The 26,414-nt window shown below is 38.8% G+C and overlaps 1 protein-coding gene and 1 non-coding gene across 11 annotated transcripts; one reads left to right on the top strand and one right to left on the bottom strand.

Annotated features, from left to right (window-relative positions):
- Positions 1–1,766: 1,766 nt before the first annotated feature.
- Positions 1,767–26,404, bottom strand: LOC109567969 (heat shock 70 kDa protein 14). Of its 10 annotated transcripts, none has more exons than XM_019973082.2 (16): positions 25,024–25,057; positions 24,868–24,950; positions 22,048–22,772; positions 21,069–21,567; positions 16,345–16,393; positions 16,111–16,216; positions 15,092–15,182; positions 14,029–14,133; positions 12,805–12,966; positions 11,067–11,222; positions 9,165–9,267; positions 5,400–5,612; positions 4,822–4,995; positions 4,222–4,320; positions 2,795–2,865; positions 1,767–1,938 (listed from the first exon to the last, which is right to left on the bottom strand). In XM_019973082.2, exons 3-16 carry the CDS (start codon positions 22,604–22,606, stop codon positions 1,860–1,862), a joined length of 2,466 nt encoding a protein of 821 aa, XP_019828641.1. In that variant the 5' UTR covers positions 22,607–22,772; positions 24,868–24,950; positions 25,024–25,057; the 3' UTR covers positions 1,767–1,859. The 10 variants fall into 10 exon arrangements, with proteins under 10 accessions (XP_019828641.1, XP_070656951.1, XP_070656953.1 ...); XM_070800850.1 differs by lacking the exon at positions 25,024–25,057 and adding an exon at positions 23,961–24,136; XM_070800852.1 differs by lacking the exon at positions 25,024–25,057 and adding an exon at positions 22,952–23,029.
- On the top strand, positions 4,370–4,493 carry LOC139186719 (small nucleolar RNA SNORD22). The gene has a single exon (XR_011570387.1). It is a non-coding gene; the product is annotated as a small nucleolar RNA SNORD22 (small nucleolar RNA).
- Positions 26,405–26,414: the final 10 nt, after the last annotated feature.

The following is a 26,414-nucleotide window of genomic DNA, read 5'->3' as shown; positions in this document are numbered from 1 at the left end:
ATCTTAGACTTAAGAGTCTCCTGCTCTCACAATGCTTAACAATCCAGTGGAGAAAGCAGTCAAATAAGTAAAGTGTTACCTGGATATGCAAGGAATGAAAACTCTTGGATAAATGCTTATGACATTTTACTCTGTAAATTTCACTCATCTATTTCAGGGGTTGACAAACATTTTCTGTAAAGGGCTAGACGGTAAATATTTAAAGCTTTGTGGGTCATACAGTCCCTGCTATAACTACTCAACACTCCCATTATAGTGAGAAACGGCCGCAGACAATACATACACGATTGAGTGTGGCTATGTTCTAATAAAATTGTTATTGACAAAAACAGGTGTAGGGAGGACACATTGCCAACCCCTGGTCTAAACAGCTAATTATAGCTACAAAATAAAACCCTACAGCACTTTTCCAAAGCATAACTGAAAGCAGATGTAGCAGTTCAACTAGTTCAGCTGGTATTTTCCTAAATTCTAGAAACACTTAATAGCTTATAATCATTTTATTTCAAAATCTTTAAAAACGTTTTATTTATTTATTTATGGCTGCACTGAGTCTTCGCTGTTGCTCATGGACTCTAGATTGTGGGCTCAGTGGTTGTGATGTATGGGCTTAGTTGCTCTGTGGCATGTGGGATCTTCCCAGACCAAGGGTAGAACCCACGTCCCCTGCATTGACAGGAGGATTCTTAATCACTGGAGGATCAGGGAAGTCCTTATTTCAAAGTTTTTAAAACTTGGGACAAGATAATAAAAGATAACTAAGTACTTCGCCTTTAATCAAAGGACAGACCTTTGAGGCTGCTTCTTTGTGGACTTATTAGACTCATACCTGAATTTTCCTTGGTGCTTCTGTCCATAATTTGATGCAGAATAATAGATTTAAGTTTAGTTTCTCCATTTAAGAAATAGAAGATTACTGCCATCTGTCTCCATAAAAATCAACGGTAATAATAAATCACATTTCAAAGTCTTGAACAGGTGAAAAAACAGCAGAGTTTTAAAATTTTACTGGGTAAAGATATTTCTCCTTCTCAAGTCCACTGGGAACCAAGGAAAGAAACGAGTGGAAAATCCTCCCTTGGTAATGAAATCTAGAGTCTGATGCACATGGCTCACCTTCAAGCTCTCTCTTCAATACAGGCAGATTAGCTGTCTTGTTTTACTAAGAGAAAAAGCTTCTTCCTCAGTATCCACCTAAGTATTCTCAATGCACTAGTCAGCATTTTCTGGTGAATAGAAAGTGGCTAGGCTTTTCTTCACAATAAAAAAAAACTTTCAATTTCAAATGAAAAACATGTTTGTTAGAGGGAAAAAAATCAACCTCAAGATAATTATAAAAAGTGTATCCCGTGTATTTCCCTCCACTGTTAAGAGTCTGGTGTTCAATTGTCCATCCTTTTCTCTACATGTGTCACATGTGGATTTATAAACAATTGTGTGTTGTTGTTTTTTTTAAGCAAAAATGGTATCTTACTTTGCATATGGCTCTATGGTTTCTTTCATTTAACATCAAAGACTTTTAAACTGTTCTTAGCTGATTAATAAGAATTTCTTAAAATTAGAAATTGTAAAGACAGAAAACATTTTTAACTGCAACATTGAATTTCCAGTAAAGTTTCCTTCATTTTATTCTAAGTAGGTTCATGATAGAAAAAGTTCTTTGTATTTCCCGCTAATAATGGAAATCTTTAAGTGGAAAACAACAAAAATAAGTTTGCAACAATTACCAATATACTATAGTTTAATAGAAACATAGATCATACAGGTAATTTGAAAAGTATTTTAATATAAACATTCTTAAACAAAATGAAATAATGTTGACATTTTAGATTTAAAAAATTCATGGTTCCTCTAAAATATTAAGATGCCACCTCTATAGTAATTGCCTCACATTTTCCAGTTTCTTGATCTGTGCACGTCACGTGTAAAGATCCATCCCTGTGCAAACAAAAAATAGTAACACTTCATAAGCTCAATTTATAAAAGCAGAAAGTTCGTAAGAAACTACTTGAGGACTTTGAGTAAATAAGAGATCATTTTACCTTTTGAAAGAAGAGTATTAAGAGACAAATAACTGAAACACAACTTCATGTCTTTACATTTAGAATCATATGCCATACTTGGGTAGTTGTTCTTTAAAAATCTCCTTCTGTGTCACTCTGATGAAGGTTGTATTCCTTGAGAACCCATGATGATAAAGACCTTGAGTTGAAAACTTTATGCAAGTTCAAGATACATTGAGTTGTTTTCAATCCCAGGCCATGATAGATCTACCCTAATGAATTCTACATTCTGGCTAAATATGATTTATGGAATAAATTGCCCTTAACGTTGATTTGGAAATGATTTACTTGTAAGACATAGTATTATGGATGGACTATTGTTAAAGAAATGATAACAGCTGAATTTAATTTGTAGTATATGTTCTATAGATTTCCTGTTGAAATACTGAAATAAACTTACCCTTTCATAGGACAAAAATCAATTATGTAAACCTTAGGAAGTCATATTTAAAGTTGATAAAAATTATGTCTCAAACTTGCATGGACCAGTTTTTAGGTTGAACTACACCCATAATAATAAAAGAAGTCACAAAAAATTCAGAATGGTAATGACTTGAGATATACTTTTCTTGGCAAATACAGTTAATTTTACAGGGAAAAATTTAAGTTACTGATAAGATCTTTACAAGCTTTTAATGATTTTCTCAGAGTGACAACAGATGAATCAATGGAAAAAAAGGCAGAATCTCAAAGCAAATTTTCTTAACATCAGAAGTACATTAATTTTTTACCTTTTCATAGTAAGAACAGCTAATATATCACGTAATCCATTTTCTTTTTTATCTAAATCTTGGAGCACAACCTGTTTAGGCAAAAATAATACAAAGATGATTCAGTATTTTGACATTAATAAACTGATGCATCAATTATTCCAATGGACTAAATCTTATTCATTACTGAAAAAACCTTTTAAAACAGGGCTGTTTTCAGTTCTTTTACCATTTATCATAATTCAGAGCATAGAATTAAGCTTTCTTAACTGACACGTCTCCTCTAAAAGGAGGGCATGGAAGATAACTAATATTATTTGTTCCTCTTAAATGTCATGTCCTAGATTAAAATGATACTGTTTGTTTCAGAAAATAAAGACTGTTTTTCTTTTTGGTGACTACACTATTACAGTAATGCGTACATTACATTTTGGCAAGCCTTTTATATATACTTTAAAAAATTCAAATATTTTCAATGCACTTGAAAAAACCATTTAAAAGAAATACATGTCAACTTCTTTTGTACTACTATGATTACATTTGTAAGTAAGAATTATTAATGGATTTACTATAAAATTACTCGGTTTCCTAAAGAAAGGCATAATGACAGGTCAAGTTTGAAAGTGACTTTTCAGATTTTGCCAACATGAAATTTTATGACCTTAGGTAAACACCAAGTTTACTCATTTGTAAACTGAGGCAGTTAGAAGAGATGGAATCTGTAAAAGATTCTCTTCCAAATTCAGTATTATGTGACTATTTTCCTTTCCAGCATCTGGTAGCTACAGAGTCTCAGAGTAGTGTGTCCAAAGAAAATGTAAGAAATGCACTGATTCAAGAGATGAATACTACTTCCATCTGAGTTTAGAGCCTGGTGCACAGCAAAATACTTTTATAGTGATACACTGCAGAAGCATATGGAGGAGCTTTGAAACCTTTACTAGCTTGAAGGAGCCCAGGCAAGAATACTGGAGTAGGTTGCCATTTCCTACTCCAGGGGATCTTCCCAACCCAGGGATTGAACCCAGGTCTCTTGTGTCTCTGGCACTGGCAGGCAGATTCTTTACCACTGTGCCCCTTGGGAAGTCCATTACTTCTTGGGCATGTTTCTAAGCAAATTACATGGCTCCACCTGATACTTTTTAAAGGATGTAGAGGACCATATCATATGATCCAAGCATGTGGTATTTGAAAAAGCAAACTTATCCTATGTCAGAGGCAGCATGCTGCAATGGCAAGAGCATGGGCTCAGGAGTAAAACCAACCTGAGGATAAATCTCAGCTCAATCAAGCACAAGGTATTTACTATCATGAGCCTGTTTCTTAATCACCTATAAAATGCACAACAATGTCTATCTCATAGCATTTGGGATTATGTTTGTAAATTGCCTAGTAGAGCACACTTGGCATTTAGCAAACAAATAAATGTCATTTCCCCTGCCACTGACCTTATTGTCAAGGAGGGTAGAGAGCACAAAGAGAAGTAGAAACACAACTGTACTTCGTTTTCGTTTTCCTCTTTCAAATTGAAATAGCTTGTTTCTTCTCTTTCCAAAATGAATAAGTACAATTAATCCATTCATAACAATGTGTTAATCCCAGTGAAGAAACATTCATGTCTTATTCCCTGTCCTAGTCCCATAGCCTGTAAAGGTGAACCCACTGGGGTTGGCTGGGGGAGAAGAGGAAAGTTCATTCCAGAAGGAACTGTCTGAGGGATCCTAAGAATTTCTAAACAAGGCAAAGAGGGGAATAAATGACTGATTGAAAAGTAGATTGTATTTTTTTGTTGGGTCTAAAGAAAGAACAAAGCACACATGATGGAATCCAATATGAAGGAAATAAAAAATGAAAATTTTTTGTACAGATTACCTGTTCAAATTAGCATATAATCATTTCAGCCTGTCTAAATAAGTTTTGTTTTAAAAAAAAAAAGTTAAATGTCCTATATGCACAGTTTATGAATTAATGTTAAACTGAACCTAAACCAGAAGGAAAAGCTAAATGGTTTCATGTGATTAATTCATAGTATAATCTGATATATTCACCTGTGCAAACTTGTTTTCTACTTTTGCAGAGTTTTTCCCCTCAGACTCATAGAGTTCAAGACACACTGAGGATATACTTCCAGGGGCCTGTAATGTGTGTTGTCTTCGAGCTGGCAAAGGAGTCCCTGATGGAAACAGTACTTTGAAGCTGTTGGCTCCTGATTCATCAACTCCCTAATAAGCAGGAAAATAATATGCACATCCTTTGATATCATTACAACGAGAAAAAAAATCACTATTAGAAATGACGATATAGTCCTTGTTGATAATCTCAACACTACAAAGCAGCAAAGAGAAGAAAATGGAACTGATCCTTAATCCCAACCCACTTTAAAAATAAATTGAAACATACACTTCTCAACCTGTATTAGAAGCTTATGATTAAAACGATAGCAAATTAAGAAATTAACAGATTAATATCAACTGAAAGAATATCAGAAACTCATTACAAGTAAAATTATAAACCTAAATTAAAAATTTTTACCAGTACAAGGTTTTATTTTAAAAACCGTATGTATGTAAACCTGTGGCAATAACTTTATACTATGTATGGAAAAGTAAAGACAAGCTAAACATACCTTAACTAAAATATCCTTGGCCGAACACTCTATCTGAAGAGCATCTTCCACTGAAAGGCTTTCTTTCCCAATAAGGATTCCTGCTTCTATAGCTGCACCAATAGGGATGACCTCATCAGGAGGAATGGAATTGAGAAGCTCAACAGCTGGGAAAAGATCTCTAATCATTTGCTGTAGCCTTGGGATTCGAGAAGACCCTCCACAAAGGACAACCTAGAAAATAAAAACAATTTTCAGTTTTTTTACTTTTAGAACAATGATTGTTTCTCAAAATTAGATGTAACAGGCCATCTTCATCACATGAAATGGTAAAATATAAGAAGCCCTATTTTGGCATATTATTTTAAACTTATCATATAAAATATACACATATAAACATGCATTTAGTACACTGTTAATATTTAACATATTCTTTACTTATAATGACAAAGTTTAAAATGACAAAAGAGTAAAGAAAGAGCCCTGGTTATGGAGGCCAAGTATCTGAGTTCCAATCCTGGCTCTATCACTTACATGCCAGCATTACTTCAGGGAAAGTCCTTACCCTCTCTGGAAACCTTTTATTGGGTTGGCCACAATGTTCATTTGGGTTTTTCCATAACAGCTGATGAAAAGGAACTTCTTGGCCAACCCTACAGTTTCCTCATCTGTAAATGGAGAGCCAATTTCCTGACTTTGCCAGGATTAAATGTTTCAGTGAATATAAAGCCCATCATTTTCTCCCTCTATCCCTGTAAGAGGATTAAACATCCCCACCCACAGCTACTACCCAGACACTGCAACCCCTCCCTTTTATTTCTCTGCTCCATTCTCAGGACAGGCCATGGGTTTAGCTTTGGCCAGGTGAATGTGAATACACTGGAGTACAACATATCTAAGCAGAAGTTTTAAAAGCCCTGCATGTTCCGCCAGCTGCTTTCCTCTTTCCCTTCCACCACGAGAGCTGCTCCTTTAGCCTGGGTCATGGAATGAGAAGCACACAGAAAAATGCCAAAGCAGTAGACACACGGCCACCTTCAGCTGCTCGTGTGGAACACAAGCAAGAAAAAACTGTTCACTACAGAAAACCAGTGAGACCTGGGGGTTGTTCATTACTGTCACAAGGTCAACAAACTACAGAGACAACACTATATTTTTAAATTCTCAAAAGCTTGTATTTTAGAAGTATCTAGTGGGAAGCTGCTGTATAGCACAGGGAGCTCAGCTCAGTGCTCTGTGATGTCCTTAAGGGGTGATCGCCTCCCCAAGAGGGGGGCGATCGCCTCCCCAAGAGGGAGGCAATAAATGTATACATATAGCTGATCCACTTTATTGTACAGCAGAAACTAACACAACTTTGTAAAGCAATTATACACCAAAAAAAAAAAAAAAAACAAAACCAACCTTAATTCTAAGAATGTACCTGATCTTTAGTCAAGCAATTGAGGATTGTACCATCTGTGATATCTAATGTCAGGGTTGTATGACCAGTTAATGAAGGAAGAGAACTCACATTAACTGATCATCTATGGTACGTCACACCCTGTGCCATACATGGTTTTCATTTAATCCTCACAACAACCCTATAGAATAATAATACTTACTTGAAAGTTAAATATTATCACCCTCCTAGTAAGAAGAGACAAGACAGTAAGGCTCAGGAAATTAAGTGATTGGTCTATTCTGGAACTATTAGCACTGTGAGCTTTCCAATTCAGCTGGATCTGTCTCCAAGCTCATTCCCTTCCCACCACTGCCTTGTATCATTTATACCATGTGCTTTCATCTTTATAAGCCACTCTTCCACTCACGTACCACAGTGCATAGCATATGTATGCAAAAAAAAAAAAAAAAAAACCCAACTGAACTAAAACCTCCACAAACAGACAAAAGAATGCAACTTTCATGTTACAACATACACAAAAATAGTGAAAATATAAAACTTTCAAACTACAGCAAATTAAAAGAAAACAGTAATAAATATTTGTCAAACACTTCAACAAAGATGGAACTGGTAAATTCAGAAGCAGCTGAAGAAATGAGAGTAACAGACCAACAGATTTAAATAGGTCAATAAATGAAACCTCGGTGTGTCAAATACCCATCCTCCCTAATAGAACCAAAATTCAATAGTAAACTACATGCCTCAAACGAAGGTTGCAGTAAATAGCAGTTAATTTTCTGATTATACAGAGCATTTACACAAATAAATTTTAAAAATCCGTAAGATTTAATCGACTAAACAGTTAAAGAATACGAAATATTTACACATAAGGAAATACAAACTTACACATTTACTATTTAGTAACATTGACAATACTTTTTCAAAGAGTCCTATAATAGTAAAATATAGAGTAAAAACATCTCTTTTCAACTACTTAATGGAAAATTTATCTTTAAATGTAAAACTCAGTGTCAGCAATGTTATACTAAAATGTCTGTTCTCATACACTGCTGATGAAAGTATGAGTTAATCCAGCTCTTTTGAAAAGTAACTGAAGGTAAAAATAGGCTTCTGCTATCTATATTCTTTGACTCAATATTTTTATTATAGAAACTTATCCCAAAGAATAATCTTAAATATAGGAAGAGATGAGCACCACTTTTCTGGGGAAGGGAAGACCCGATCTAGGAGTTCAAAAGAACAATGAAATAACCTACGGTGCTCTTGCTTTTCTAGGATATTAAGAACCTATTTAAAATTCTTTCTTCAATTCTTATTGACTTATTTAGGCTGTGCTGCGTCTTTGCGGCCGCACGCACTTTCCTCTGGTTGCGGAGAGCGGGGCTGCTCTCTTGTGCAGCACAGGCTCCAGGGTGCGCTAGCTACACAGCTGTGACCCCAGGGCTCTAGAGCACAGGCTCAGTAGCTGTGGCGCACGGGTTCACTTGCTCAGTGGCAGATGGAACCTTCCGGGACCAAGGATTGAAGCCCCGTCTCCTGATCTGGCAGGCAAATTCTTTACCACTGAGCCACTGGGGAAGTCCAAGAGTCTATTTAAAATTGTGTTGATGAAGACTATGTAGTAATATGGACAAAGACATTGGTTATAATATTGTATAAGGAACATAAAATTCAAAATTGTGCAACAAATTTGACAAGTTTATTATAAAGTAAGACACTGGACTATTTTCTGAGTTTTCTTATATGAAAATTCCTTTATCAACAACAATGAAAAAATGTATATATATTGTGAAAGAGTAGAAATAATCTTGGGAAAAAAACTACAAACCAGTAGAATATTCTTCAAAGTCTCTAAATCTTCTTATGCAAGCAAATATGCAATATTTCTCAGCAAGCAGAGAGGAGACCGTTGTACTGGTTAAAAGCAGAACTGGGAACCACACTGAGTTAAATCCTGGTTCTACCACTAGCCACATGATAACCATGAAGCTACTTATATCTCTGTACCTCTGTGCCTCCAATTATAAAATGGAGATAAATAATATCACCTACTTCATAGAGTTCCTGGTTAAGATACAGCAAGTTAATTCATGTAAAACACTCAGAAACAGTGCCTGACACCTAAGAAACACTCTAATATTTGTCAGTTTTTGCTTATATACAAAAAATACACTGAAAAAGAATTTTAATCTTTTTTGCTAATAAACACACAGAACTGTGAGTTCATTAGAGCCATTAATCAAAATTTCCTTATTTCCTAATGTAAGGTAAGAAAATATTTACATGTATAAAAATACTCTTTCGGTACCAAGGGGCCATATCCTAAATTCCCAGTCGAAAACTATTCCTAACATAAATAAGAAAAATACAAAAGTTATTACCTTGTTGATATCATCTGCTGTAAATCCACTTTGTTCTAAGACTTCTCTGATTGCTTCTATACATTTATTAAAAAGTGGAGAACACAGAAGTTCAAATCTTGCTCTGTAAAAACACATAAACACAAAAGAGACAGCAGAAATAAGTTAAACAAGATATCTTTTTCTTGTAAAGGGTAATGTCAAAACCTACTGTAATAGATCTTTTAAGAGTAGGTTTATGATCAGAACAGGATATTAAGCACTCAGCAGAGCAATATCATGGGAGGAAAAAGTCTAGGTTATTCATCTACATACAAATGTATATAATATTAAATTCACATAGAAAAATTATCATACCCATAGCCTGCTTATAAGCTGTCAAAAAACCTAAAAATAAATTCTCAGTGTATGGCATTTCTACCAATAAATCTATTGATTCAAATCAAACCATAATTTGGAAATTTTTGCTATTTTTATGTTTTAAAGTTTTAAAAACTGTTTCTCACTACTTTTCTTTATGGTCTGAGCCTCTGCTGCATTTAAGTTTGGTTATTTTGCACCCCTTGAGAAGCCTGAATGCTAGCAAATAAAATGACAAATTCTATTTCCTTCTTAATAACTGATATGAATAAGCAAACATTTACTGAGTACTTGGACAAACTTAGCACTAAGTTAAATATTCTGGAAACAGAAAAAGTATAAAGACTCTCTTGCCCACAAGAGATTAAAATTCAATGGAACAACTTTCTTTTAGGTTGTAGCTTGAAATGTCTTAAAATATCTAGAGAACTTTCTGGAGCCACTGGCCACTTGAGACTACTGAGCACTTAATTCTGGCTAATGCTACTGAGGAAATGAATTTTTAATGTTATTTACCTATTTAATTAACTAAAAATTTTAAATAGCCACTGGTGGCAGTGCTGACCTGGAATCAGGGAAAACCCAGGGAGAAAGAGGGAGCAAGCTACAAGGGCCAGACAAAGAGAGAATTTAAAGCCTAAAAATAATGTAATACTGTATTCTGGATATTCACTAGGCTTCCAAGTCACCTGTTAGCTTGTTGGGAGGTTTAAATAGTGCTAACTCACGGTAGCTATTAGTGTGGTGAGTAATACACAACACACAATGAGAGAACAATGGCCTCCCCTACCCATTCCTGGGTGGAGGTGCAATCATTTGTAACCAATGTTTTGGATTATGGAAAAGATATGAGCATTAAAAATAATTTTATGCACATTAAACCTGTGTTTACTAAATGTCACAAAAGCTATTAAAATTTAAAATGTTGCCAATGGATGACAAAGCAAATAAAACCAAGACAGAGATCAATCCTCAGAGTAAGGTGACAGGTAATGAGCACGAACCTGGGACTCAAACTAGCTGGGTTTGCATCCCAGGTCTGGATAGCTGGATAACCTTGGACAAGAAACGAAACCTCCTGAGTAAAGTAAGGAAAACAACAGCACTTACCTCATTGGGTTGCTATGAGAATTTGAGAGTTAATACATAAGAACGAACTTAGAATATAGCCTGCCACACAGGGGTAACAGTGAAATAGTAAACAACCACTGATGCATGTGGAAGCCCCACAAAGAACTAGGGACTATACAGGTGGGACTGCTAGTCAAGAAAGGAACTTTCAAGTCTCCCCTTATCATTCTTTCAAAGGCCTGGGATGCTCCTGTCACACACTGCTCCTGGTAGGTTTAACATAACAGGGCAGTCACCACTGACATGATTGCTTTGGGAACAGTCATTTAGTCTGACAAGAGCTGAAAACCCTGGAAGTAGAAACAGAAAAGCTCTCCTTTTATAGTGGGCTAAAAACCTCAAGTGAGAAAATGAAAAATCCAAAGTGAGAAAATTACACCTAAATGTGAATACATTTGGAACTTTTTGAAGTTTTTCGAACTGCAGTTTTACCTGGACACGTTGCAGTCAAAATCCTGACCTTCATACAATGAGTCAAGGAAGCAATTGGCGCTTCCCAAGGTTGACAAAGAATGTTTTGCAGTGTCAGCACCGTTCATCAGCTTCATCATGGCGCGGGCATTTCCTCTCACATCATGTCTGAAGGATCTAAACAAGAAATACAGTTTTTGAAGTTTAAAAATTACTAGGTCATTTAGAATTTATTGTAATTAAAATCTGGATAATCCCCATTAGGATGATTGTAAGCTCATGAATCAGGGACTTCCCTGGTGTCCAGTAGTTAAGACTCTGTGCTTCCACTGCAGGGGGTGCAGGTTCCATCCCTGGTCGGGAAGATCCTGGATGCTGTGCCATATGGCCAGTAAAAAAATAAATAAATAAGCTCAAGAATCAATATTAATACCAGATTTTATTTTTTCAGAATATATAAAGAAAGAGAATTTGAAGAGGGGTCTCAGGAAAAATGAATAACCAATATCCTTAAGACTCTGAATTGCTGGATTGTTTAACCACAGTTATGGACTGCACTGAAGAGGTAGAGGAGCCATCATCTTTTTGCAGATGAGACAAAAGGACGTTGAAGGAGATTCATGCAATTCGGTCAAGTCTCATACTTCACCCTTTACAACCATAGCATGATTCTTGTTGAATGGCATAGAATTATCTGTCCAGCATTAAAAAAAAAAAAAACTAAAAGTGCTTCTTCAAAGAAATTTGAAACCTATAAAATATGTAAAATTACAGTTCTTCTACCTCCAAGGTGAGTTAACTGTTAAAACTGCTTGCTAAGTGGTGACTGATGGCTCTGCTTTTAAACAGGTTTAAAACCCATAATAAAATTAACAGTGCCCTTCCTTGAGTGGGAGGGGCTTCCCTTGCGGTTCAGCTGGTAAAGAATCCACCTGCAATGCGGGAGACCTGGGTTCGATCCCTGGGTTGGGAAGATCCCCTGGAGAAGTGAAAGGCTACCCACTCCAGTATTCAGGCCTGGAGAATTCCATGGACTGTATAATCCATGGAGTCGCAAAGACTCAAACACGACTGAGTGACTTTCACTTTCTTTCACTTTCCTTGAGTTGGAACACCTTTATAACAAAAAGCATCATAGGTCTTTATTGAACAAATGAGAAATTACCACTTTTTCAGGACTTTTTTTTAACCCAGTGTAGTCAAACTGATGAAAACACTACTTTTTAGAGCAGTGATGTCCCAAATATAACCTTTATATATTTGACTCATGATGTGCCAAACAGGATTAGAATTTTGAATGGAATAATTACATCCCGCAACAAAACTAAAATATTCCTTGTGGTAATAGCACATAAGACTGGTTCATTGGAATCTAACTACAACATAATCTTTTACACCTGTAAAAACTGCTCAGAAGGTAGTGAAACCTTACTGCCTTTACCCTCCTTCACCCAAACATAAAAGCAACCACTGACGAATTAGGAAGTTGAACTTGAGATCCAAGTTCATGCAGTTCAGTGTCTGGTGGTCCCTTACACCGAGTGAAAACTCTAAGTATACTGCACTAGGCAGCTGGGTCTCTGCTTTCACCTGTTTGCCAGGATAGATTGTATAATTTCAGACATGAAAATATCCAGTGCCCTGGAAAAACCATGCCCTCCTTTGAAAGAACAATTTCAAATAAATTCGGTGAAAAAAATTAAACCTGAAGCTAAATTTCAGGTTTATCACCAAACGTATCAAGTCCATTAATACTCACCTCTGAAACTCAGAGGCTAGGTACTGTGCTAAGGTTTCTGTGAAGTGGGTACCTCCAATGTTATTATCAGTGTTTGTTGAAAGAACACGGTATATTCCACTGTTAACTTCCATGACACTGATAGATAAGGACGTTCCTCCAAGTTTGAACACCAAAATGTTGCTTAAAAAAAAAAAAAAAAAACCACGAGTAAGTTATGAGAGAATCATAGTATTGTAAAGCCAATTTTGATTTCTTAAACTAAGAAGTCATTTAGTTTAACTCCTGTAAATCACAAATGAGGAAACTGAAGCTCTTACGGGAGAAATTGAGGTGTCCATGGTTATCGCTTAGGAATGAATCAAGCCTAGAAACCAGATCTTCTGATTTTAAGTCAAAGCTCATTTTTATTTAATCCTGCTGGTAAAATTGTATTCTTTCTCACTAATTGGAGTTCAAGACACTAACTTTTCAAAGTAAATAAAAAAGAGATTTGCAATTAAAGTAAGTCTAAGAGCATTAAATATAGAAACTTCGTTAATACTCTTAGTTACTACTGCAATGTCCATGTTCTACAAAAGTTAAAACATATGCAAAACTAGGCATTAATTTCCTATGAGTCAAAATCCAAAATTTCTGGTATTCTACATTTTAGATTACTTAAATTCCTAGTGATTTATATTAGTTTCTTTGTGAGATATGAATAAAAAGATAAAATTAGGGAAAATTAACACATCTGAATTGACATCCCTAAAGTTGCACAATGTGTCAGATCTATTAGGACCAGTTTTACAATTAAATTAGGAGTACATTTTACTATTTCATTATCAAATGAAATCTTAAATTCCCATCCTGTCTTTTCTGTTATCGCCTGCCATGAAAGTCCTCACTGTTTTTCTAAGTATGTTTAATATTCAAATTGGTAGTAAACTTAACAGTGTCCTAGAGCTTCAGTTGTAACTTGGCTGGCTTATAAACTGCAAATCTTCCTTCACTAAAGGGACAAAGTGTTAGATGATAAGAGAAGGGCAGAAGAGCGCAACCTTCCCTCCTGTTATATCTGTTCTCTGCTTTCTAGGACATCTTTCTCATCTATTTGAAAAACTCTAGATGAGGATTTTGATGTCTTTCCATCTATAAAAGCTTGGAATGACTGCACTATATAACAATCTCTATTGAAATAACTGCTATCATCTAAAATGTTTTCTACACTGAAAAACTTAAAGCTGAAAATATGGTTTTTACCTTTTTCCAGTGGGGGAGTCCTGTCCAATTCCGTAAGCCAAAAGAGCTGCAGACGGTTCGTGGATTAACCGCAAAACATTAAACCCAGCAGCTCGGGCTGCTTCCCTGTGGACAATGTGCTTTTAATCAATTTGGTATCGCATGTTCAAGTCTACATTTTTAGAAATGCTCTGCTAAAGATTTTATGCAATAGCAAATAAGATTTCACAAGCAGAACATGAAGGGTAATGATCTTTTAGAAGCAAGATAACAGAACACAAGAAACAGACCTAAGTCTTTAAGTGTAGAGATTAATTTCTCTTTAAAATAATAATGTTCAGAGTCTATTTTCTTGACAAAGAAGACAACATGTGCCCATATTAAGGGAAAGAAAGCTCTCCAAATGCTTGAGCTTACAAATTTCAGAAAGAGATTAGGACATATTTTATAATTCATTTCAGAGTTAATACAATACATATTTATAAAACACTTATAATACATTTCCAATTTCTTTACTTTAGGTTCACAGCTTTAACATTCCACAAGTACAAGTAAACAAAGCAATTCTGTGGCCCAGAAGCAAATCAGATGTTCAGCAAAGCCCTACAAGGAACTCTATCTACAGACCAAAAGACTGGGTGCTTGCCAATTACATTTGCATAACAACTTATGAAAACTAGATACAATTTTTTGTTTAGATGTTTATCTAGGTTAAAAAAAAACTCAAATACTTTCTAAAATTGCTTATTTTTATACAATTCCTACATAAGCCTTAATTACAATACACTAAGGCAAAGTGATTCACAAACGTCAACTTAATCTGGTCATCAAATGTTTCCAATCAAAATAGCGAGGAAGATATTAATACATGCGGTTTCAGGTTCTTTTGACACTTCATAAAATATAGGCAATATTAATGATTATTACCACGATTTTACCACAGGATTTACATATATAAATATATACATGATATACAAACACAACATTTTGTGTAAGGTATTTTCACATATAATTTTACCTTTTACTATATAGCAATGTTGTGAAATTTATATTTCCTTTAAGAGAAACTTCATATTATACTTACCCAAGAGCACTTTTTTGCTTTTCTCCAAAATCAAATGGAACAGTAATGACTACATCATTGGCATCTGAGCCCAAGACAGAATGTGCCGTTTCTGTATACGAAAAAAAATTTTTTTAGTTCATGAAACTTAATGTGGTAATCATGTCATGACATACATAAGTCAAATCATTACACTATACCCTTTAGTTATATAGTGCTGTATGTTAATTATATCTCAATAAAACTGGAAGAAAAACATAAATTCTGACAATACACAAAAATGTCAAGTGATACTGAGGTTTATTTTTTTGTGCCAAAGATCTTTTTATTATAAAGATTTTCCAATTTGTGAGGCTGTCCCACCCCACTGATCTCCTTCTCTTGTTCTCTTAAACTGTGCACTACTTTCTATGGTTTTGGTACAGTTCGTGGACATGTGACTAGGTACTTTCTAAAGTGTGTAGTTCTCAGGCTTCCAAGTTTCAACCACCTCCCAAATGAGATGGGCCCCATTGAGAACGGGCTTCTGATGCACAAAGGTGCAGCCCAACTACCATAAAAGGCTGCCCTCCATCCCAATTACTTTCATCACAGATTCCAGAGCTGAAGTAAGCCTCGTCAACAACCCACTCCAGAAGTCCTCAAGTTGTTCCACAGGAGGCTGCTCAGCTCCAAGCTTTTGCCTGAAGTGATAAAGCCAGACCTACCTAATCTGCTTAAACACTGTGGAGATTGTACTATCTTGAGGGAGACATAATAATTCACTTTTCACCAGCTTACTGGCCACTTTGTCTTTAGAAGTTTTGAAAACGCTGATTTGGCCCCATCCATTTACATTTCTTCCGGGGAAACCACAGTCAAGGAAAAGAAGTCGTCTAATCAAGGTCACATGGCCAGTTAGCAGGCCAGTCAGGTCTAGCATAATTTAGGCCTCCTCACTGCACATCTGCTCAATCACCCTGCTTCGCTCCAGATCAAAAAACACCTCTAGCTTTTTTAAAAGGCCAACTTTTAAAAAGATCTTTTCCTTTACTCAGTACCTTTCATTTTACTAAATATCAGTCTGGCAACATCTTCTGGGCTGACAAATTTCTTTTCTTCTCCAGTATCTATTTCATATAATAACTTCCCATTTTTTTCAATGACCTGTGAAAGAAGTGTGTTAAAATAAGAAATGATTTTAACAAAATACAAAGTTTCAAATCAATATAATTGGGTCACGACCTTGGCAGTTATTCTGTGTAACAGGGAAATAATAATAGAAGCATACTCACTAAACATTTACTTTCCGTGATGTATTTCCGAGACTGAGGATCATCAGAGCTGTCCATAAGACAAATATAAATATTTATATCATCATCATTGATATGTAAGTTTTAAAGATTATATTCTTCAAACCAACAAATATAAAAATATAATTACAGTAATTCCATGAAAGCGTTAATCTTCACATTTGAAAGTAAATAACCCTTACTTGTTCTGATCTTACTATCAATAGATGTTATACATTTGAGAATATTTTCATAGTATCAATTACTTTAAGTCCTATAATATCATATCTTTGATCATATCTCAGAGCCAAACCACTGAGATTAAAAAGGACAAAAGGAGGTAAAACCTCAAACCGGAATACCTAACACCACCTTTGTTGCTTGGTTTCTGAACATGAATCAATGTCTGAAACCTAAAAGCACTGAGCAAAAGTATGAATATTATTATATGTAAAAGTACAGAGTACTACAAGTAGATAGATACTGTCCTATACAAAGTAGGTACTCAAGAAATGTGTATGGCAAGGAAAAAACTAAGACAATGGGTATTACGCTGCTCAAAATAGTAATACAAATTAATGCAGACTAGTGCAGATTACAAAACATTTCCACTGGATCTTCCCAGCACTTAAGCGGGGTTAGTTTGGCAGGTAGTATTCAGGAGTAACAGATTTATAGACAGTCAACAACTTACAAGCTGATAAGGGGAAGAGTCAGTACTTGATCCCAGGTCTTCTCTACCAGGCTAGGTAGACTGCCTTGCAGTGAAGACAGTGAACTACTAAGGTACTTTTGCCTTGAGCAGGGATAAAAGTCTGATTCTTGGCCTAATTTCATCTATAAATGAAGATAAGGTCAATCCTTCCACTTAACCCTTCTTGCAAGGGGCTGCAGCTATTCTGTCCAGAGACCAGTCTTAACTGTTTAGTAGGAGGAGATGAAAATTAACAGTGGCTCTTCACTGAAGGGTTACCAAACATGAGGGCCCTAATCTGTGTAAACAAGGGGGAAATGAAAGGGACTTAAAAATGGGATTAATTTGGCTTAGAACTTTGTTGGCAATATTTGTAGATTCCTCCTATCACCTCCACTATGACAGGTAAGCAGTTTGTCTGACGTCACATGGCTAATTAATAGCACAACTGGCTGGAATCCAGATCTTTCATATAAAGTTTAGTATTCTTTCCATTAACTCCTGCCCTCTTTTCTAAACCCAGTATTTATACCATATCCTGGACAAATATTTTAAGGATAAGAAAAAAAAGACTAAGTGTGCCTATGGTAACTTTTTCCCCCATCAATGCTGTAATGTTGGCCTGACATGTAGTGGTTTAGATGCCTTTAGAACAGAATTTAAGTCAAGCAGGATGATTTCTCTGAGTATGTTATCCGTCACTCAGATAATTTGCCAGAAAAGGGTATTTTAATGGCTTTAAATGGAATTTAATGAACTCTTAGAAATGGCAGTTTTGGACCTGATAGGATTAATGGGACTTAAAGGACTTTTAGAAATGGCAAATTCTTTCTCAACTGAGGGTCTTGTTCATTTGAGGACAGAAAGCACATGTAGCTCTGAAGGTCTCAGAGAGGTAAGGTCCTGGAGGTTAGCCAGTGGATAAGCAGAAAGCAGAGGATGGAGATGATGGACAAATGTTCACAGTAGCGCCAGAAAGTAGTGGACTGACCCACATCTGTGTACAGATAGCAACTTTATTTGTCCACACCAGGATCAAGTCACTTCACAGAGAGACAGAGGGTGGTGGGAGGCTGGTATACACAGCACCATTTACTTTGCAGGCTTCGGGAGGCAGAGCATCACTCCTACCAGGGCACCCTGGCCTTCATCCTCCTCTTTCTTGAAGGGCCCCTTGCAATAGGCAGATCCTCACCCCACACTAACATGCTACTGGGCTTGTTTCCCGCACCATCCCAGCACAGAACCTGTTACAGCCATCTGTCCACTGGGTCCTCATGCGGCTCCTATGAGGTAGCTGGGATGGCCTCCCACTGCAGAGGGGAGGGGCCTGAGGTACAAAACGGTAAAGTGACCTGCTTGTGGACAGATGGGGAGTCCCAGCTGGGCCTAGAGCTCAGGCACGATATCTGGGCCTGTTTTCCTCCAGTCTCCCTTTATTACAACTTCCTCCTCTGAACAGGCTTTGGCCTGTTATTCTGTTGACTTCTTTAGGATCTTTCCCTTTAATCTTATTCCCACCTTCAAGTTACTTTACCCTTCAGGTCTGCACACTACTTCCTCTAAAGTTCAACTTGACCATCATGCTTTAGCACTTCTCTTCTCTCCAATAAATCCCTGCCGGAGTACTTTGCTACCATTAAGTGATTAATAGAGTATGGGCCTAACTGTTTCAAGTACTTCCTTAATTTTTCAGAAAATCTAACTATCTACAGGTAGTGTTATCCAGTTGTAACTGAAATGGATCCCTCTACATAAGGGCCTAAAACAACACAGAAGAAAATTTAAAAAAAAATTATCTCCATTTCCAGGCCTTTTTAAAGCAAGGAATCTATGTCTGGGTATGGAGTTAATACAAGTCCACGAGAAGTCATAAATATCAATACTGTAGAATCTTTCCCTAAAATACAACTGTTAGCAGTGTTTCAAACATACATTAATATGCTGCTGTGACTGAAAACATGACAATCATAATTTCACTTTGTCTTCTGTTATGCTATTCATCTAATTTTCTGGAAGGTACGAGAAGGTACAAACTTCTCTTTAGAGATAAATAAACTGAGGCACAAAAAAAAGACAAGTGATTTGCTCAATGTAACAAAGTGTGACAGCATCAGAACCCAGGAGTTCTAACTCGATTCCAGTGTAGTCTACCTCACGCCTCCTCCATAATCACTTGTTCACCAGAGCAGCTTGCCTGCCTGCCATCTGTTCCTGGTTCCAGGGATGTTCCCACTGTGGTTCGGACCATTTCTCCACCTAATGGTATTTCCAGCATTTAGGTAAGCAACTGAGCTGCAAAATATAAAACAAAACCTCTCCCAACAGGCCTGTACTTTTTATTTCACTCTCTAGATTACAGGAGGGCTTCCCTGGTGGTTCCAGGGATAAAGAATCTGCCTGCAATGCAGGAGACACAGGTTTGATTCCTGGATCAGGAAGATCATTGGAAAAGGAATGGCAACCCACTCCAGTAGTCTTACCTGGATAATCCCATGGAAAGAGGACCCTGGCGGGCTACAGTCCATGGGGTCACAAGAGTCAGACATGAGTCAAGAGACTAAACCACCACCACCACCACCACTAGCTTATAGGAAAGCTTTTTAAATTCCAAGTCTGCTTTTTATATTTCTTGAAATAACTCATGTCTCTTATGTCTCCTGCATCAGCAGGCAGGTTCTTTACTCCTGAGCCACCTGGGAAGCCCAAATAACCACTAAGAGCTTTAAGTCAGGTTAATGATGGTCAGTTATGGCTTCCCTTCTAAAGTAAGTTGGAAGCCTGGCTCAATACCATCTATCTCCTGTAGGAAATGTGTGTGTTTCAGAGAGAAAAGGGGATGTGTCTGTGAAGGGCTGGTGCTTTTAAACAGAGTTATCTGTTGCAGGCTTTCCTTATTCATACCACCCTCAACTGTTACCAAAGCTATTCTCTTCTAATAATATGCCATTAACAAGGTGAACTTTTGTTTACACTTTGTGAGAAAAAGTGACTCTGGAGTTTCCTAGAAGAAACATTTTCTCAGTCTTGCCTTTTGCAACATTCTAGACAGAAAACAAAGACACAGAGAACAAAATTAGCTACAAGTATTTGGGAAGCTTATATAATCCAAATTGTTTCCATGATCTCCAAATGACAAACCAAACCTAAAGATATATAAGTATGAATATAAAGAAACCTAAACATGGAATGCAAAGAATTTACTTATAGGGAGTTATTTTATAAGATAGCCAATTTCTCATTAAAGATTATCAACATGAACCAAAACACATGATTGTGGCTTCCTATCAGTTCTGAACCATATCCATAGAGATAGACTAAGGACAAGTAAAATAGAGGCAAAGATGGTTTGACTATTCAGTGCTTGCTAGTAGTTATGTCACAGACACAGCAAATATAAAAAGGGACCAACACATGTTGTGTCTACATTAGCCTAATGAACTACAGAGAGGTTTTAAGAACTGAAGATTGTAAACTCCAGGAAGCAGTCAAGTTAAACTAGTAGGGATTTAAGCAATGAGGTCATGGTGTACAACCCTAATCCTGTATCTTGTCAACTACTGTGCCTCACCCCAGCCTTCTCTCAGCCAAGGTCATATGCTTTAATAACTTACATGTGTATAGTGCTTTAAACCCTTTCACATCTATTTCAGCCATCTGATCCTCACAACAACCCTGTGAGGTAGGCAGGTTTAGCAGCTGAGGAAGCTGGTGTATAGAGGTAAACTAAAGTGTCTCCCATCAGTGACAAAGCTAGGGCTAACTAGCTCTGTGGCCTTGGTTGCATCCTTTTTCTACTGGGCCACCCCTTGCATTTCTAAAGGGTCTTTCAACTAGTGGAGACACCTGGGAGCAGCCACTAGCACATATGTCCCTACCACTCCACATATTAACCGTTCATCCACTCTTTTTTGTCTGAGGACATGGAAAAGGAGCTGGGGTATCAGGAGGCATTGGTTGGACCCAGGCTCTGCCAGTGTAGGAAATACACTCTTGCATGATCAGCTCCTAACTTTTGGTGTTTGAAATTAACCTCTGAAGCAACTTTTCAAGTCCTAGCTGGAAAGCCCCGGTTGCCTCTTCCACTGCTGTGGCCAAGCGTCTGACCGCAACCACCGCATCCCTGCGGAGCTCGTTGGCAGTGTCCTGCTGAGCGCTGGCCTCCTCGCCAATGGCAATCAGCCGATCCAGTTTTTCTTGCTCCCGCTTTGAAAGTTCTCGTGCCAACCTCCTGTTTTCTGCCAGCTCGGCTGCAATAGTCCTGGCCACTGACCGCCTTCTTCGCCGGGCCCACCTGGGAGGGGGCTCACTGGTCAAAGGTCTATCCCCACCAGAAACAAAAGGAGCCCTGGAGGAGGAGGCTGGAGGCTGCTGTGCGGAGGCCACCCCGTGAATGTTTCGGCTGGAGCTGGAGCAGGGGCTGGGCTCACCGGACACAGCCAGTCTGGTCATGGGGATGCTCTGACAGGGGGCAGCTGCACCTCTGAAAAGGTGATGAGAGCTGCTGTAGCTGGGGGTCCCTTGAGAGCACCCTGCAAAACAAAGCAACAATGTTGCAGAGAGGACATTCCTGCTATGGGAATGCTTGGAGCCAGCTGCAGAGTTGAGACACAAGGACAAAACCAAGGCCTCGCTCTGCAGGGGGTGGGGAAGACTTCATTTTCTCATGCGGGTATTTTGGTCTGCTACAATAGTATGTCCAAAACATCCCCCTCTGCCTTCCATGGAGCTATCCAACCCTTTCTACAGCCACAAGTTCCTAAGTGCCCATTATAAATGATGCCCAAACGAGTTTGGTTCTAAAGAGTACTTGAGGTTTAAAAGAGTTCTAATATCATACATACCTAGGGTTATAGCTTTTAAAAATCTGGAGCCCTTTCTCTCACCATTAGGTTTAAACGAGAGGGCAGGGGCTGAAATAGCGACTATGCTGAAGAGGTCACCATCCAAATACACACTGATGAGAGCCAAGTGACTCTGGGACCCGGACCCTTCACACGCTTGGGGGTTACCTGCACCCGAGGATTCATCCCAGGAGTCCTCGAGGTCACTGGTTTCTGGCATCTGGTCACTGACCCTCAGCTGACAATCATCTGACTCCTTCACTGTTTTCAAAATAGGCTGATGCTCGGCTGCCTGAGTCCTTTTTGCTCCCAGAATGCTGGTCCCCTCCTCCCCTGGGGTGTCAGGGGCTGCTAAATTCAGGTCACTGTGCTTGGCCCAAGCAGCGTCCTCCATTAAGTTGTCTGCATCAGTCACTATCTGATTTCGGAGAAGCTGATCCAAAGTATCATAAAAGGGACAGTGTGGTGGGTCGCCCATACTTGTGGCGTGGGCCACATAGGCCTTTAAATATAATGCCTTCAGGACTTTGAACTTGGAGCGGCACTGACGCTCGGTGCGGCGGAAGCCTTCCTGCTGCATCCGCTTGGACACGGCCTGATAGACATCTGCGTTGTGATGCACGGTCTGCAGGCGCTGAATGTACTCTGCCTCGCCTAGTATGGAGAGAAGCGTCCGTGTCTCTTGTCTGGACCACCGGATGCCCGCACTGCTATTGGAAGTGGCCATGGTGGACTGGGAAGAAAGGCTAGCTGGAGGAGACTCTTGGGCAGGAGGGTGCCGACCTGAAGGTGTGAGGAATTTCTGTGTGCTCCAGTCTATCTCCAGGAGCCAGCCGCTTCTTCCCTCTCTGGGCTAATTGCTGAGAAGCCAGGTCGGAGGACCGCATTTCTGGCTGGAAGGCCACAGGGGAATGAAAGTTACAGGAACGGTGTAAGGATAATTGTGGCAGTAAGTTAAGTGGTGCTACCTGTAAGTAGGTTGCAAAGAGAAAGGATGCCAGGGTTGAGAAAAGCCCAACTCTGGGAGTTCGCTCAGGATGGGGACTGGACCAAGGGCTACAAAGGGCCTTACTGGCTTGGCAACAAGGGGACTGGCTTCTCCACAAAAGGCAGGATGCTTCCAAGGCTGAGACCTGGAACCACCGTGTATCTGTAAAAATCACCATTGTCTTGTAAGTAGATAGACCAACGGGGGCGGGGATGCCTGGATCCCGAGACACATCACTCTGGAGAAGGGATAGCAGGACCGTGGTGCAGTAATATGTGTCTGCTGTGGCTCGTTCCTCACTAACCTTGGCCTGGGTGGTATGCTATGCTGTGTGTTACCCATCTGACTGTCACCACTGCGCTCCTTTGTTAAAAGGTAACTTCCAGGGCCAGAAAAGCAAGCTAAAGTTGTTCTCACTAATACAAAGCTTTTTGCCTAATATGGCAGAAGACATCCATATCTTTATTTCCACCACCTGCCCCCAAATATCAACAAAACCCAAAAAGGGCTCCCAAAGAGATGCACCTATAGAACTATTCTGGATTTTGACCGTGTCAATGCCAGTACCCTGGTGTGATAGTGTAGTATAGTTTTTCAAGATGTTACCAGTTGGGAGAAAATGGTAAATCCAGAAATAGATTGGATCTCTCTGTATTATTTCTTGCAACAATATGTAAATCTACCATTACCTCAAAAAAACAGTTTAATTAAAAAAAATATTATTGGCTGCTTACTTCCTGCCTTTTTTTTTTTCAGTTAATAATTTGAAAAATTTAGACAGCAACTCAATTTATTTTCAATATGCTCAGTACTAAGTTTAGTCAACAGATACATGGATATGCGAGTGTATGTATCTTCACAACAATTTGAATTCTCTCCAAAACACTATAGTTTTTGACTTAATCACAGATATTCTAAAGAAAAAAAAATGAGCATCAAGTTCAACTTACCTAAATATATAGGTAAGAGATAATAAAAAAACAAAATCTGTATGTAATATATATATATATATATACACACACACATATCAAATTTAATCCATGATTTCCCAAACCTAAAAACAACACAAGGAAATTTCTACTTAAATTCTCACCTGAGTAAGGTAGAAAGGAAAGAACCTGAGGTTAAGAGTTAGGTGTCCTGGACCACAGTCCTGTAGAGTTCACCCCACTAAACTAATTTAGGGATACTGTAACTTCTGCGTGCTTTGAATTTCTTATCCAGAAATGAGGAGGTATAAAATCTGCCCTTCCAATCTTACAGGGATTTCTGTGGATTAAATAATAGATGTGAAAGCACTTTTAAATTTAAAAACACTATATCAAGTATTACAACTCCAATGAAAACGAAAACCCCTAATTTATAATTATAATTTGAGGTAATCTATAATTTGAGGAGACAGAAGTCTGGGGAAGCAGGCCTCTTTAATCTTTTAATTAAAGTTATAGCAGATGATTAACCTGATTCTTAAGACTTTAATTAAGCTGTTTTCCCTAATGATTAAAGGTGTAAGCCAACTGGAAAAGTTAGTTCCCAGAAAGTGTCACAAAGAGATCTGAAGAAGAAAATCAATAGCTTCTACATAAATATTCACCAATTACAATAGACTTTACAAAATTCAACTATAGTGCAAATAAATCTTCAAATTCCCACGCAATCTCGCAGTTTAAAGAGTACTGTAAAAACGTGTTAAGTTCAAACTGCCACCTCTGAATGATACAAATTATCAAAACTAAATGCACACTGGCATCTACCAATACTAACAGACCTGTAAGCGAGAAGCAAATGTCTAAATGTCTCCGTGAATCCCATCTTTGAGAAAATTCAGCACTAATATCAAAAGATAACAGCCTACTGGGGAATTCTGTGAAATGACTCAGTCATTAAAAACAACGAAAAACACACTGTAAGTTTCTAGTTTCATTTCAAATTATGCTTACATTTAAATTATAAACATGTTTTTTGTTTACCATAGGTGAAAGCATTATTTTACTCCATACCTTCTGCCAAGGATCTGCTTGACTTTCATTACTGTGTTTGAAATATTCCTTATTCTACTTTGTTTTGCTGCCAATCCAACAACCTGAAAAAGAGCAATCTATTACAACACGTCATTTTATACTTATTTCAATGTACAAAAATGAGGAGAATGGTACCTCTTCATTTTTTGAGTAAGCAACAATGGCTGGAGTAACTCTGTCGCCTGCATCATTTGCGACCACATCAGCCCGGCCATCCTGGAGGTAAATACACAACTGTATTAGTTCTTTTGAAATGAAATATATAGTCTCCTTAGATACATTCAGACATATGTGGGGCCCTGTGACTGACATATATGTGGAAACAAAAACTGCTTTACTGTATTTCTAGATCTTAATAACCAGAATTCTACAACCAGCTGCCTCTTTTCAGTCTGTTCTGCATAGTTGATAACAGAAGAAACATGATAATAACCTCTCTATATAAAATAACGTGTTAATACATTAACCTTTCTATCTCTTTTCCTTTTCCCTGTAAACGCTAATCTTTCTTCCCTCTTTTTACATATGATGAATTAGCAACAATCCTTCGGCTTTTCCCTACAAATCATTTGACATTTAACCGTGAGACGAGTATCAGGGCTGTCCCTTATGGTTCCTTCCGCCTCCCCACAGACGAGAAGAAGCCCTAAACTCCCAGTCACACACTCATTTCCAGAAAGGACAAGTGACTGGAGCACACACCATCAACTGGCTTCCTACGCTTCTCGGGATTAACAGGTCCAGTTCCAGATCGCCGCCACCTTGCTCTTTCTTGGCAAACGTCCAGAAACCTCCGGGTACCAGACGCTCGGGTCCCCCTCCCGGCATCCTGCGTCCATGAGGTCCCCAGGTCCGCCTTCCTCCTCTAGGCCTCCAGCGCCCAGGACGTGGCCGGGTCCGTCCCCACCCTCAGGGGGGACCTCCAGCTCCCAGCGTGTCCCTGGGTCCGCCCCCCAAACTCCCGGGGCCTCCAGCGCCCAGAACGTTCCCGGGCCCGCCCCCGCCCCTGGGGCCTCCGGCGCCCAGAAAGTCCCTGGGTCCGCCCCTGGGCTCGGGGCCTTCGGAACACAGGATGTCCCCGGGTCCTCCTGCACCCTGGATGTGCTGGGTCCGCAGCTGCCTTTCCTGAGGGGCCGCAGGGGAAGAGGCCGAGTCCGCCCAGCCCTTAGCCCCGAGACTTCCTCGCAGAATCGCCTCTCCGTGCGACGTCCCTAGGCCCGCGATACGCTGTTCACAACCCCGCAGACCAAAGGACTTGGCCTCGTACCCAAAGGACGCTGCACCCGCAACCCAGCTCCCCGAGTCCCTCACCTTATAGACGGCCACACAAGCTGATGTGCAGCCCAGGTGAACCCCGATGGCCGCCATGAGGCGGCAGAGACGCCGGCAGCACTAACGGGTGGTTTCCCAACAGCAACAGCGCCGGGCCGCGGCACAGCCCCATCAAGCACCGCGGAGACTTCACGTTCCAGTCCACCCACTACGCCTCCGCCCTTGCCGAGGCCGCCCGCGTCGCCGCCAATCAG

This window comes from Bos indicus, chromosome 13, assembly GCF_029378745.1.
Source record: "Bos indicus isolate NIAB-ARS_2022 breed Sahiwal x Tharparkar chromosome 13, NIAB-ARS_B.indTharparkar_mat_pri_1.0, whole genome shotgun sequence".
NCBI lineage: Eukaryota > Metazoa > Chordata > Mammalia > Artiodactyla > Bovidae > Bos > Bos indicus.
The sequence above is the reverse complement of the archived record's forward strand: the minus strand, read 5'-3'. Positions and strand labels throughout refer to the sequence as shown.